This window comes from Gymnogyps californianus, chromosome 18, assembly GCF_018139145.2.
Source record: "Gymnogyps californianus isolate 813 chromosome 18, ASM1813914v2, whole genome shotgun sequence".
Taxonomy (NCBI): Eukaryota; Metazoa; Chordata; class Aves; order Accipitriformes; family Cathartidae; genus Gymnogyps; species Gymnogyps californianus.
The window spans coordinates 5523695-5538029 of NC_059488.1; the positions used below are offsets into that span (position 1 = coordinate 5523695).

Below are 14335 nucleotides of genomic sequence, written 5' to 3' on the forward strand. Positions count from 1 at the left end.
GCACTTTTTAGCCACTCATCCCAGTCACCTTATTCCTCTTGCTCTTCAGGAGAGGAAAAAAAACAAGTGAAGGAAAGGCAAATTGAACCAAAGCAAAGTGATAGGGAGTCCTGAATTATGTACTGCTCTTTCTGTGGTGTTCCAGCTAGATGCATTTCCCTTAACTCCGTATTCCCGCTCCAGTGCAGGTATTAACTCTCTCCTTATTTTTATGTTAGCTTCAGTTTATTCTGAACAGCCCACATTTTTGGAGAAGGTTTTTACTCAAGTGGCCAAGTACAATTGCAGCCGCTGTTAGCAGGAAGGTGGAAAAGGTCACCTCAATTCTGGTACGCAGGGAACACGGTTCTCAGACAGTTGCATCTTCTCTTTTACTTCTCCTTCTAGGGGTGATTGGGGATGGGTTTTGATGGAGAAGAGGTTGAAGACTTGAATTAGTCTTTGGTAAACTCTATTAACTGTCACTGCATCAGTTGCATTGGATTCATGTTTTGATAGTTATCTTCCCAACTAAAAGGGCAAGGGGATTTTTTTAATAAAAGCTTGGATTCTGGAGCACAGTTATACATGAGGCTTAAAAAACCTTACAATCATGTGTCTATTTGCACAGCTGTATAATTGCATTATGCACGGGGCCCTGAGCTGGTACAATGGCAGGTTAAAATGCTGTGTATGTTGCTAAAATGAGGGTCAGCTGTATCACTGAGGGTTGTTAATACAAGGACTAGTTATACTGTGTTAGCCAGCAATAAGCAACTTGTAAAAGGGTCAGATGAAGTGTCCTAGGCTATAGAGCCTGGAAATCTCCAGGACAGGCAGCAGTGCTGGGTAGTGGCAGTAAGTGATATGGTGGTAGAAGTCCATCCCTGTGTGTCTCAGTGTGGGGCGTTAGCTATTCTATGCTGCGTAGGCTCTTACACTTTTAAAACAATCCTTTTCTTGTCATCTTTACTACAGATAGAACTAACTACAGAAAAAAAAAGTTATGATTCATTTGATGTCCTGACAAATTAGTAGCACAGAGAGACCTACCCTGGGCTTTGCTTACTCCTCCCCTGATTTTTTTTCTACTGTACCAAGTTTGGCTGGATGTCTCTTAAAAAAGATCGCTTTTATACAAATTAATTTGCTGCTTATGTATAGGAGGGTTGGTAATATTAGGGGAGTGTTTATTCATCAGTTACCTATATGGTTCAGGCAAGTTTTCTCTGTTCAAAATCTTATCCTGGGCATGAGATTTAGGGTAGGGATCTCCAGGGTTTATTTTTGTTACTGAATCATGCACTTGATGACTCCTGAAAACTGCACTAGAGATCATGAACTTTTCACTCTTCCCCAGGGCCAGTAATAGGCTGCAGAGCCTGAGCAGTTCTGCCTGGCAATCCTTCAGCAGCAACGGGGTCAGCCTTGCAGCAGGCTCCACTCGGGGCGATCGTGCGTGTGAGGTGCTACAGAGATGACCCAGTGGGAAGGGAGCGAGGCTGTGCTGGGGCCAGAGCGTGGCCGCGGGACTCGTGCTGCACCCGCTCCATGCAATGCACCCGTCTTCCCTGCGGAGCGTTGCTCCTGGGACCTGCTCTCCTGCCCGCCATGCAGTAGGAGAGCTCAGGCTGCCTTCCAAACATCCTTCAGCCTGCTGCTCTGGGTCTTTCCCTCCCCTGGATGCAATGAAAACTCATCTTTTGTAACAAGCTACTAGAATATAAATCCTCTGGGAGACACTTTAATTAACAGTTATTCTTGTTGGACATGTTTGGCTTGGGGGAAAAGAAGTTTTGAGGAGTTATTAGGAGTTGCAAATGGCTCTCTAGAAATCTGAATTCTCCAGTCCATTGAAAAAATGAATAAATAAATGAATAAATTCAAAGGAGTTCAAACCTCATTGGTTAAGTATTTTTTCCTAACCTGTTTCCGATCAGTGCACAGCTGGGCGCCTGGTATCTCCGCTTTGTTCTCACCCTCTTCCAAGAACTCGCACTACTCTGACATCTATGAGTTGACCTCTCCTATATTACAGAGCCATATTTAAGACTTTCCAACATTGACACCAATTTTATTACATTTTATAACATGCCACTTTAAAATATGAAATGCTGGAATGCAATTATGTTGCAACTCATTTAGGAATCTACAATACCAAGAACTATACATCCTCAGCTGATATATATTACAAGACACAATGTTCTTCCCTTGCCAAGGTGCTAACGCGTTACTTCTGTTGTGTGCTAGCACGTAGCAGGAAGCTCCGAAGCTGAGAGACAGTTGTGTTACCCCTGTGTTACAGCACTGGTCCAGGAAAGTGGAAGTGTGAAACACAGCTGTGATCACGGGAATGTGGTCCACAGCAGAAAGATGTGAACGCTCTGTCTCTACTCTATGGAAATAATATGCTTCTGCAGATGTTATTGTGTATGGCACTTTATCCCTTTATAGTAATAGCATAAGTTGAAGGGAAATTCTGGCTGTGGTGTTATAACTGGCCCTTCTCCTAAGGTCTTCTCCAAATAGTTGTATTATGGGTCTCTCTGAAACAGTCAGGAGCACCATCCTGTTATAGAACCGTCATTAATACTTATTTTTATTTTTTCTAGGGTCCACCAGGTCTGCCGGGCTTACCAGGACCACCTGGCAAGAGAGGTTCTCGAGTAAGTGGTTTAAAAATTTCTAACCATTTGTACTTGTATCTGCCTGTCCTACTGTTCCAAGGGCTGTTGTACGTTCGTGTGGCTGAGTAATGATTGCTTCAAGCCCCACTGTTGAGGTCTGGCCTTCGTCCTTTCCCTCATTCGCTGTTAAAGGTTTTCAGGAGGCCACACTGGTGATTTGCAGCTTCCCTGAGCTAAGGTTTGGCGTCAGCAAGGGCTGGGGGTGAATGCTTCTAAATGGCTGTCAGAAGAATGAGCTCGCTCTGTCTCATTTTGTTTCCGGTATCCATTCCTTCTTGCAAACCCAGTACTGACTATTAGCTTTGGCTGCTTTTTCTTCTGTCCTTCACGCTCCTCAGCTTCCCAAATTGCTTCCTTTGAGGTCCTTCACTGTCACTATGCCTTCACTAGTGGGACCATGGTCTAGGACCAAGGACTCAACACACAAGGATGAGCTTTTGTGTTCCCCAGACTGAGACCTGCTCTCTGACTCCTTTTCAAGATCTAGAGCAAAATGTCTTAGCTGTTCCACAAGATCCATTGCAAATTCCTGAATTTCTTCCTCCCCACATTAAATTCTGATGCAGATCTTTGAACATTGAGTGCTGTGCTGAGGAAACAACTGGTGCTGAGTGCTGCAGCTAGCTGTGAGAAAAGCTTTCTGCATTGGCCTAGCTGCAGAAGTAGTCTCCCAAAGCTGGGCAACATGCCTGACCTGGATACAGTTAACTGTTGGCACCATTTTCATGGTAGCATGATGCTGTCCCACAAGGTACAGTCATGGAGCCCATTTCCTGAGCACTGAACTGATGTGGGTTGGGAATCAAAAGATGCAAGTGCCTGAGGCTGGAAGAAAGGAATATTTGGATCCATGATCCAGGCAGCATCCTGGCCTGGCAGCAGAGGGAGATTTCCTCACACATACTTGGCTAAAACTCAACCCCATGTAATGTCTTTAAAGAACAACCAAGAGGCTAAGAGCTAGAAGGCTGTGCATTCCCTGAGGACACTTGTTACAGTCCTGTGAGATCTTGCAGTAACCAGTAAAGATAAACACATCTCCTTTCTACAACAGTAAACTCAAAAGGTCTGCAGGACCCCCTGCAGCCTGGGCACGGATATCAACAGACCTGAACACTGGTTTGGGCCGCAAGTGTAAGGTATTAGGTAGTACCAGGCTCATGTGTTTTATAGACAGGACAATCTGTTCCACATTAGGTATGTTCTTTAGTGAAACATCAGCACGACTGGTTGTACAGCACTGACGTCTTCTGTTTACAAATACCTGAGCAGCAACCACATCAGCAAATTGCCCAGAGTTTGCAGTACTTCGCAAGTCCCCATTAAGGCTGAAAGTTGTTTGGTGTTGCTTCTTGCAATCCTGTGGTGTGCAAACTAGACTCCGTGTTTGGAGACCCCGGCTGCATCCCCTGCCTGCTGCGTGAATGACCAAATTTCAGCTCTACATCTAAATTCCACTACCTACCGAAACTTGAGTTTTTCTGAAGAAAAAAAAGCATTGTGGAAGCCGTGTCATGACTTTCTGTGTTATTCCCCAGCTGTGGCATGCTCTGTCCTATATTTAAGATGAACCTCTGAAAGACAATGAGCAATAGAGGATTTCTGAGTTCAGTCCCTGCCAGAGGTGCTGAGAATTGGCCCAGGAAAGAGTTCCCAGTTAGGAAGTGCTCAGCACAGCTGAGCCTGGCTTGGCTCAGACCTCTGTAAAGAGGCTGTGCTAATTTTGGGAGGGGGCAAAAGGGTCACTCTGTACATGTCTGGCCTGGAGCACTGGAGACAGAACTGCTCTATGCATAAGTTGTTTTGACTTTGCAACGTGTTTCTTCTAGTATATTTTTCTTGTGACTCTTTGGGGTTTAAGGATTTCATTGCAAAAAAGAGGAGCTGTCAGAGACTAAGATAGGCTTAGGGGAATTCTTGTATCTTTTGCTTTTGTTGTGCATGAGCCACATAACCTCTGCAGTGTTGCACATTTATTTTTATGTTCTACCTCTGCCTAACCTGATCCTCAAACAAGGCAGCTGCAGAGTTCTTACACCAGCCTAGCCCATGGGTAACCCATGAGGTGTCCCATGAGGCTCCAGCCCAAGACTGGAGCTCCTGAGGGGAGGTGAATGTCGCATGCAACTTTGCGGTGCTGGATGCCAGGGGAAAGGAAAGATTTTTTTTTTTTCTTGTCACCAATGCAGTTTATGGCCTAAAGCATGAGACGTAATTGCACTTGTTCTAGCTTGCATAATTTCTACATTATTAATGCTTATACAATTACTTGGCTCATTTGAAAATCTAGTAGCAGCATTTGACTCATGACCTTCTGTAGCTGTGAAGCCTATAAAGTTGCTCTTTTGCTGATGTAGCACTGTATTTCCACTCCCTTGAATTCCATATTGTCTCTTTTATTTCCGTTTCTCCTCCCATATTGGTCAGGGTAAAACAAAAGCTCTGATTAGTTTTTGCTTTGAGGGTTAGATTGTGGTCAGTGACCACAGTTTGTAAGAAAAAAAACTGGCTGATCCCATCATTCTGTCTCATTTCCAGCAGATAAGTATCGCTAGACTTGCCTGTGCAGTCTGAATGTTGCTCTTCTATGTAAGCAATGCCACCTGGCTTGCAATAGCAAATGCTAATCTTTGTAAAAGCATGAAAGAGGTTGTGTTCAGGACACATCTCAGCATTCAAGTGCAACCCAAGGTAGGGTAGCAAAGTGGATAGTGACAGTCTTCTTGAAAATGATAATTTCTCTTTTTTTTTTTTTTTTTTTTAAAAGCCAATCCCCATTTTAGGAGCATGGAATTAATTTTACACCCTATTACTCAGCATCAGGGACCCATTGAGACAGATTCAGACTGTACCTATGCTCTACTCTTTGCAACTATGAAGGCAGAGATATATAACAAATGAAAGCTGGGTGTTTCTTCTCATTGTTGCCTAAGGGACTCTAAGGGAAAGGAGTAAAAAATGTTGCAGTTCTGATGACTGGAAGCGAGGGCTAATAACACTTTCCCAGGAGCTCCGCAAATCTGTATAGATATTGCTGTATTGGTCACGTGTGCTTTACAGGAAGGTTTTCTCTCTGTCTGTATCCAGCTAGGATTGTTTTCAGTTTTTATGTCTGCATTAAAGAATTTGAGGCATAAGCAAGAGATCTATCCACACCGCTTTTCCTCAAATAAATGTGCCATGTGCCTTGGCAAATGTCTGTGTAAGATCTGAGGTGCCTCCTGAAGGGTATTGCACTTTTAGCAAGGAAGGGTTTCCCCAGCTTTATGTGATGCGAAAGCACTTTGCTGGGCATGTAGTGGGACAGCTTCTCCATGGTTGTCTATGTGAGTGGTAGCACATGGGTACGTGCACAGCAACCCGAGCGGAGCAGTTCTCTGCGAGTGATGTGTGTTGCACTTCATTTCTGCAGATGACCTTTGCATTTCTTCAAACATCAAGGTTTAGTGGGGAGGCAGTGACTGAGGCTGGGTTTTGCTAGCAGAGCTGTGCTAACAAGCTCTACAAGTAACTGTCAACAAAGGGCTCCCGGTAGAGCAGTAACTTCTGCACCATTGTAGCTTATTCCTGCCTCACCCGGGACTCGATTAGCTTTACTCCCATGCTGTCTGCACGAGGGGCTTTTGCCAGCGTATCTACATTGATCACAAATTGTGACTCATTCCAGTCCTCACTGGTGTAGTTAGACCAGCTAACTACCCACGATTTAATCAGGTCTGCAGAAAAGTACTGTGAACCATAATGCTTGGTCGTAAATGCTGCCTTCCAGACGAGTGCGACGTAAATCCTAGTTATCTGTTCCCCTCCTACGTGAAGGAGACAGCAAGCTGACACATGACAGACAGGAGTCCGGTTGTTGGTTTCACTTCCAGGACAGCAAGAATAGAGCTATGGTCAAACTTTGCAAAACACTTAAGTAATTTAGGAAGCCAGGTTCCACTGGAAGTCAATCTCCCTCTCTAACAGGTGAGCAAACTCAGGTACAAGGGGAGTGTTTTACCCGTGTCCATGCAACAGGTCAGAGGCAGAATTGGGAATAAAAAGCCCGGCATGCTGCAATTGCTCTTGTTTTATTTAACCTCTCTGATACAATACAGGAGAAATCTAAATGGATGGGTGAAGAGAATATGTATGCGCTCCCTGATGCTTTGGGATGCTCTTGCTATCCTCCTGTGAACCTTAGCAGCTTGAAAGATTGCAAGGTCCCAGTGTAACATGTCCCTGTTACATTTGGTCTGTGGTTGCAAAAAATCTCCCTTTCCTTCAAAACGCAGGGCTTCCCTCCTAAAACAAGCAAGGACTTTGTCAGCTGGAGAGGTTCCCCGCTATCCTCATTCCACTAGGAAGATTTTCCAATTTCTGAAAAGAAGTGTTTAAAGAAACAGTTTGTTTGGCTTCACTTCAAATATTTAGCTCATTTTTCAGCAAGCCAGAGGTCAGAGTGGGATCTGTAGGTCAGGAGCAGAAAAAGTTGCTTTACACAGTGAAACCCCAAGACATAATGAGTTTTGAATGAGTGGTCATTCCTCGGACTGAAGCGTCCTAGCATTTAGCAGGAGTTTGGAGGATACTTTTTCCCTCCTTGTGAATGCTGGAGGGATGGGGGGAGCTGCGCACAGTTACACTTTTGTTAATTTTTGCGGGCTGTGAACCATTCATTACGCATAAAAGCGCTTCTGTGAGCAGGGTCCCATCTCCAGGCGTGTCACTGAGATGAACTGGATGGCACAGTGTAGTTCTCAAGTAGCGTCGTTCACGTAAAAGACATTCCAGGGAGATTACAAACCCCGTCACCTTTGGGAACCTCCCCCCACCACCACTTGGAGAACACATTCAGAGATTGTTCTGGTCTCCGTGCCCCTGAGCCTTGGGCTATTGCTGTCCCATGGTAAAATTTTCCGTGGAATTTCTGGTGCAAGGCTTGGAAGATTTCAGATGCTGGTTTGCTTGCCGCTAGATTGGATTGTTTCAGCAGTTATAAGGGAGCCAAAGGGGCTGGGTAAACAGGCATGTGTGCAAATAGTAATAATACGTGCTGTGGGATCTTTTTATTCAGTGGTCTCAGCATTGTCCCATCCCGTGAGTAGAAAAGAGGAGCAAAACTAGTGTATTGATGATAAATACATTTAGGAGAATCCAAATTTCTAGATATGAGTGGGAAATTGAATTAAATCCAGGATAGCGTGAGTAAAATACAGCGATTAACTATAGAACTACAAAACAATTAACTTTTGAATTGCTTCTCCATGAAAAGAGGGCTATTTCTGGGAGCACTGGTTGGAGATGGGTGATTCTGCTGGGCGCAGTAAGAGAAGAGGAATGAATATTGGACCGGGTTTAATAAAACAAGGGTGGGTAGCTTGAGGGTATGATGACTGTTATTGGGGCTTGCACATTGGTGCATGGATTAATTGGTAAGGCCTGCCTGTTCAGATTTTGTATTGCTAACAGCTCCTGAGGCGGATGCTGTCCTGTACCTTTTGTTACTGAGCCCATCTAACTGCACCACACCACATCTTCCTCCTCTGCCAAGAATGCGGGTGTAATCACAGATTCAGGACTAACCATGTTGGAACACATCAAGATCAGTTATTTTTTACCATTTTTAGGACTACTGCCAGACTACGCCCTTTTCTCTCCACAGTTAGGAGAGCAGTTTAAAACGTCTAGCACAGGCCCCAGACTTGGTTACAGCAGTTTCTTATGTGCCAGACTGGACTTCCCGCTGTCACTTCATCAGCAGGATGTGGCCACTTCTCACTAGGATAAGACCACGTTGTTCTTTAGGAACAGGATGGGTCTCTGACCTTCCTTTGCCTGGATTACATGCTATGAGTCTCATTGAATTCAGTGGTAAAGGCTCCATCTTATGTCAAGAGCCTGTGTTTTTCATTATCGCATGTTTTGTCACTGGATACTGGGACTAGATTCTTTCTCCCTTCTTCCCTCCTTTTGGTTAAGGCTTTTTATGATTTTGTTGCTGTGCTTTGGTTTAGCTCTGGAAGAGCCTGCACCAAATTTTGCTGGAGGTAATTAGTCTCTTATCCAGGAGCTCTTGATTGGCAGCTGAGCTTCTTATGTTCCAGGTTTCCTCTTGGAAACTATCATTTTCAGCTAGGAGTCACACCAAACCATGCTGTTCCTTCCAGTCTGACTCTGCTTTAAGCCTGCCCCAGGCTATGGTGGAGCACGGATTTCAACTAACTGCACTGAAATGGGCTTTGAGCCAAGCTGCCTGACTCCAAAGTTGAATAACAGCTGAATTCCCTCCTCAAATCTAGCAGCAGTCTGGATTTATGAGCCCTTTTCAGAACTACCTAGATTATTGCTTACGTGTAAGAGCTTTTTAGGAACTCATCTTTTATAGAGACTTTACTGTTCTGATTTCTGTCACTTTAATATTAATTTTCATACATATTTGAGACTTGGAAGGCCTGGATTGAAGCGCTTTTGCTACCACAGACTTGTTGAATTACCTTAAGCAGCACATTAAGTCTCTGTTTCAGTGTCCCACCCAATGAGGTGAACAGATGATGCTATAGTTTGCTGGGAAGATGAATTTATTTAAGACTACTCGGTGCTCAGTTACTCTGGTTACAGCAGCTATATGGGTTTTCAAATGACAAGTTGGTACTCAAACACCTTAATTTTAAAGTTGTTTCAGGTTCATTGGAAATTCACAGCCAGGTTAAACTATTGGAGAATTTCGGGCTGAAAATTTGGAAGGAATTTAAGAATGGGACATGAAATTTGTTTGGGTAAAAAAAATGCCATTTGAAAAGTTCAGCCTCGGCTTTTTAATTGAACAGCCTCTTAGAGCAGAGGAGCATGTGTTGTGAAATAGCACTGAGCACTCCACAACTGTCTATACCACAAGATACAATAGCTAAATAAAATAAGCCATTATTTTCTATTACAGTGCAGTAAAAATAAAACTGAATAGACATCAGCGCACTGATGTTCTCTCAAAAGGGAGCAAGGGCACTGAACTTGGATGGCAGTTGCATGTTTAACTGCAGTGATTTTCCTTGGAAATCAGACCCTGAAGATTTTGGCCCCACATATGCTGAAATGCTCATCGGAAATACTACAGCTTACTGAGAAAGTGTCTGAGTGGCTTTTTATCCCCTAGCCTGTACTCCTTCTAACTAGAGGGTACATTAAAGTGCTTCTCATGGTGGTGTAAAGCTCACACACAGTCTTGGCAGAACAGGAGCCCTTGAAATTGAATCTTCAGGTTATTTCATCTTGCAGGAACGTGTTCAAGAGGACTTAGAATTGTTTTTACTTCTGCCTGAAAGGTTAACGGATCTTCTGTGCTGTATACAATCCTGGGATAAACTATTCTTAGCTGCTTATTCCAGATAACTCCTTAAATAGTCTTTGGAAAATATGCAGGGTGCTTTTAAAATACGATGTAAAAGGAGATACTGCTGTGTGTGATCTGAGGTAGATACTCTGACAGTGTCATTGGCTTATAAGACCTATGCAAAAATATAGATTTAAATCGTTTAAAACAGGGACTTCTGCTCCCCCTGTTTTACTATCTGGCCATCCATTCTCTTTCTAACCTCTAAAGGCAAAAATCTGGTTGCCCTGTCGGGGAAATGAGTTCATCCTGAATAGCTGAACAATCTCCCTTTAGTAATTACCTCTGTTCTCTTCCATTTTGACCAAAAAAATTGTGAACGCCCCCGCACACTTCCGCTCCCCTCTGCCTACCTCTGTCTCTTTCTGCTGGGGCTCCTTGCAGAGCTTTGACTCCCCTGACCCCCAAGGTAGTTTCTGTTCCTCGTTGTGGAATATTTGGTGCACCCAGATTATCTCAGTGTCGTGATACATCTTGTGGGGACAGACACACATCCCCTTCCGTAAAGGTAGGTGGGAACCAGCAGCCGAGTTTCACCACTCCGTGGGCACTAACGAGGGTCCCGTTGGAGCTGTCTCCCTGCCGGGGCACAGGCTGCTGGTGCTGTGCTGGTAGGTCTGGCCACAGCACAGCCTGAGCCTTTCTGCCGCTCCCGGGACTAACGCAGATGCCTACCGACTCCTTTTGACTCTGTTTTGTGTTTGTTGTGTTTTTTAGGGTCCCCCAGGTCCCCACGGAAACCCTGGCTCACCTGGCCCCCCAGGCCCAAAAGTAAGTATTAATTGGCGTGAGGAGCTTTTGCCTTCCTGTTTCAGAGGACGTCCCAGTGGGGGAAGTACAGCTTTTTTTTTTATCCTGCTCCGTACAAAATGACGAGTAGCTGAAGCCATTTATCCCCTCCCCTCTGCTCGCACACAGGCCCTCCAGCAGCACAGCCAAAGCCTTTTCCTGTGCTTGTGAGAGACCCTGCTGTGTGCCTCAGTTCGTGGTTCTCCCTAATTTCAAAGACTGCCTAATTAGGATCCTGCTTAAGCTATGCCTGTGCCAGGGAGCAAACTGCTATGTTGAGACGAGGGCAGTGGAATCCTCCCACTCCAGAGCCTCTCCAGGTCCGGATTTCTTTGCTTTCTCATTTCTCTTCTCTGGATTGTGCAACCTACTACTCCACCTTTGGGTCCGGACAGCGGCAGGGGGACTGGCAGCACCCGGCTTCTTCCTCTGCCTTCCTCCTCCTGAAACTCCGTCGTCTCTGCTTCCCTCTCCAGAGTTTCTGGGAACCCTGACCTCCATCAGTCCTCCCAAACTGATCCCGTTGCTTCCTTCTAGATGTCCTCGTCTCTCCCATGAGGTCTCGCAGACCTCCTCCTGCAGTGCCAGGAGCCCTGTGTTTTGTCCTTTTCTCCCGTACACGCGCTCCCCCCGGGGTGCTGCAGCCGGGTGGGAGCTGGAGTGCTGCAAGGTGGGAGTCACCCCCCCCCCCAGCTGGACCTCCTCCCTTTGCGTGGGACTTTAGCACAGATGTGGCTCCAGAGGGGAGCTAATCCAGTGTGCTGCAAAACCCTTCAGAAAGGTGTTTTAATTCCCAGCTTGTTCCTGTGTATAAGGCTTTGTGTTACCCAAAGACTGTGAAGTGCCTGGGAAATTGGTTTGGATTGTTTTGGTGCCATTGTTTATACAGAAATAGATTTATATTTTATAACACCTATCTGCAACTAAAGAATAGTTGAGTTTTGAAAGGCAATGCTTAATAGAGGTTTTCACTACTAAGGAAGCTGTGGGATGTCTCGGCCAAACATAGAGAAAGGTATAAGCAAGAGTCCTTTCTTTTCATGATCTCATCAGTAGGCAAAGATGTTATGAACACTATTGATGCTCTGGGAAAAAGATTTTGGAAACTTGGCATGCTGCCTCTACGTGATTAAAAATTAGGCACTGGAGACATGCTGGTGAACAGCAGCTGTTTTAAATTCTAAAGTGTAGTTATATGGCCTGAAAAGTGAGGCTGTAAAAGTTCTACATCTTAGTGTTCTGCATTTATTCTCCATCAATGACTTCCAGATCACACTTGTTGAGTTTTATAAGTCAAATCAAAGTTCTTTTATCTAACTTGCAGTCCTGCAAATTCAGCCGGTCCAATCTGTAGAGTCAAACTATGTTTCTATGATATAGGATTTTTTTTTTAAAACACTTTTAGCCTAATGCCTTGTCAGAAATCATCATTCGGCTGTAAAGCTGTATTCAGTTGGTCTCCTACTAGAAATAAAAACTTCCTGTAAGCATTTTTCGTCCATTTTGATGCGTGGTCTGGCAGCAGGAAGCCCTCAGCAGATGGATAGCTGTAGTAGTCTGCAGCAGAGATCTGGTGTCATCGTTCTGTATGATATATTTTAATTTTGTCCAGGCACCATTTGCAGGATTAGGCTGTTCTGCATGATGCTTTGTCAAAAGAATTATTAAATTTGCAATGGGATGTGAGAGCTGTAGCTCAGCCCAGGCCTGGACATAACTTCACCTCTGGCAGGGAGAGCCTGGTAAGCAGTGATTGCAAGATCTTTGCATAAGAAGCACTTTTTGGAAGGTGTGTATCAGATCCCAGAGTTGTGACTTCCATCCTTCCCTTCATTTCTCTGGTGTCACACCAGTCCCAGAAGATGGACTTTGCACAAAAAAGTGATATTTCACCCCCTTACATTTTAAATGCCTCTGCCCTTCACCAGGCTTGACAAGCCTGCATCTAGGACCTGGTATCTTCTTAGTAGACCCAGCCCATGGCTGAAATTATAGACTTGTGAAAGCTCAGCCTGGGCGACAAGGCAGAGCAGCCCCAACTAGAACTTCTTTTGCTGAGAGCCTTCAAGTGGCTGCTGGACTAGGTCTTCGCTAGATAGCAGTTAATACCATGGAAAAAACAAGCAATCCAAGAAAGGAAACAAGTCTCCCAGACAGATACAGCTTGGAAACAATGACTAACACCAAGTCATTGTCACTTAGGAAGTAACCCAGGAGCATAATTTTTATCAGCTGAATTAACAGAGCACTCATAAGGTCAGGCAATCAGCTGCGTACGAGGGATGTAACGTGGCTTTGCAGCTGGCAGAGATGCGTGTGTTTGTGCATGTCTCTTGTCCGGTTGTATTGCATTGGTGAGCAGCAGCGTTGTGTTGTCGGCCTGCTGCATTTCTGAAGCTATCCTGGGCAGGGTCCTCCTTATTCTCATCACTGGAGCTGAGCACTTGTAATTCCTTGTACTTAGGAAGCTGATCTTTTGCACAGAGCTGTAGGTAGCTGTTGAGCCAAGTTCCTGCTGCTCTGCTTGGGCATGGTTCCACTGACTTCAGTGGCATTACACCCGCTCGTGCCACCTGACAATTAAGCCCATGGTACTTTTCTCAGCAATTTGTAATGTGCAACTGCTTAAAAGGGGGCTTCTTGCCACTTTTTGTATTCTGTTTGTTGTCCTTGGCAGTTGCAAAATTGCTATTGCATCTAGTTAGCAAAGACTGATTATAGTAGATAACCTCTTAAATGGCTGTAGACATGTGCTGGGCTAGGGTTGTGGCTGGCTATGACCTGTAAGCTGCTGGTGGGGGCGGGAGGAGTGTTTTTGCTAACGACTAGATGTAGCTCCGAGGATGCCCTAACAGAGTTTGGGACTGGGAGGAGGGCTAGCTGTCAGACAGGGTGTGTTTTTGAAAGCCATTACAAGAGTCGGGTTTGCATCTCTTATCTGGAGGCTTTTGGCATCAGGCGTTAGTATGGTTTGCTTAGTTAGCTGCTCTGGATAAATCTCTCGTTATAGCGCTAGGAAAAATTGAATTTTGCTTTTACTGAATGGTTTGGCTCCAAGATAGCTCATCAGTTTGGCTCACTGATGTTTAAAATACTATTAATGGGATTGCAAAGCTGCGGTGTTTAAATTGCAGTGCTCTAGACTTTTCCCAGGTAGGGGAAAAAACAGAAGACGACAATTTCTTCCTTTACAAGAGGAAGTAGTGTGCTCAATCAGTTGGGATGGGAAAGAAGCTTGTGGGCAAGGTGCCATGGCTTAGAGATGGACAAGGCTTAAGCTAATTCCCATGTTGTGGTTGCTGCGTGAGAAGAGTTGGGCAATTAATCTGCAATTTCAGCCCTCACATCCAGGCATCCATTCTCTCTGGCCCTGATGCCATCTTGCTGATTAATGTTAGGGACGTGTGATCCTACTTGTGGCTGAGTTCTCTACCTGTGTGATGGTCTCAGCAGTGTTGAACACAGAACCGTGATGCAAAGCACAGTCTTTGCTAACGTGATCTGGAACTTC

The 14335-nt window shown here is 44.9% G+C and overlaps 1 protein-coding gene across 1 annotated transcript in view; it reads left to right on the top strand.

The window, feature by feature from the left end:
• COL27A1 (collagen type XXVII alpha 1 chain) overlaps positions 1 to 14335 on the top strand; it is a 212037-nt gene that overhangs the window by 71654 nt on the left and 126048 nt on the right. Inside the window, 2 exon segments of the mRNA XM_050907800.1 lie at positions 2592 to 2645; positions 10753 to 10806. Of these exon segments, the coding sequence (XP_050763757.1) occupies positions 2592 to 2645; positions 10753 to 10806 (108 nt within the window).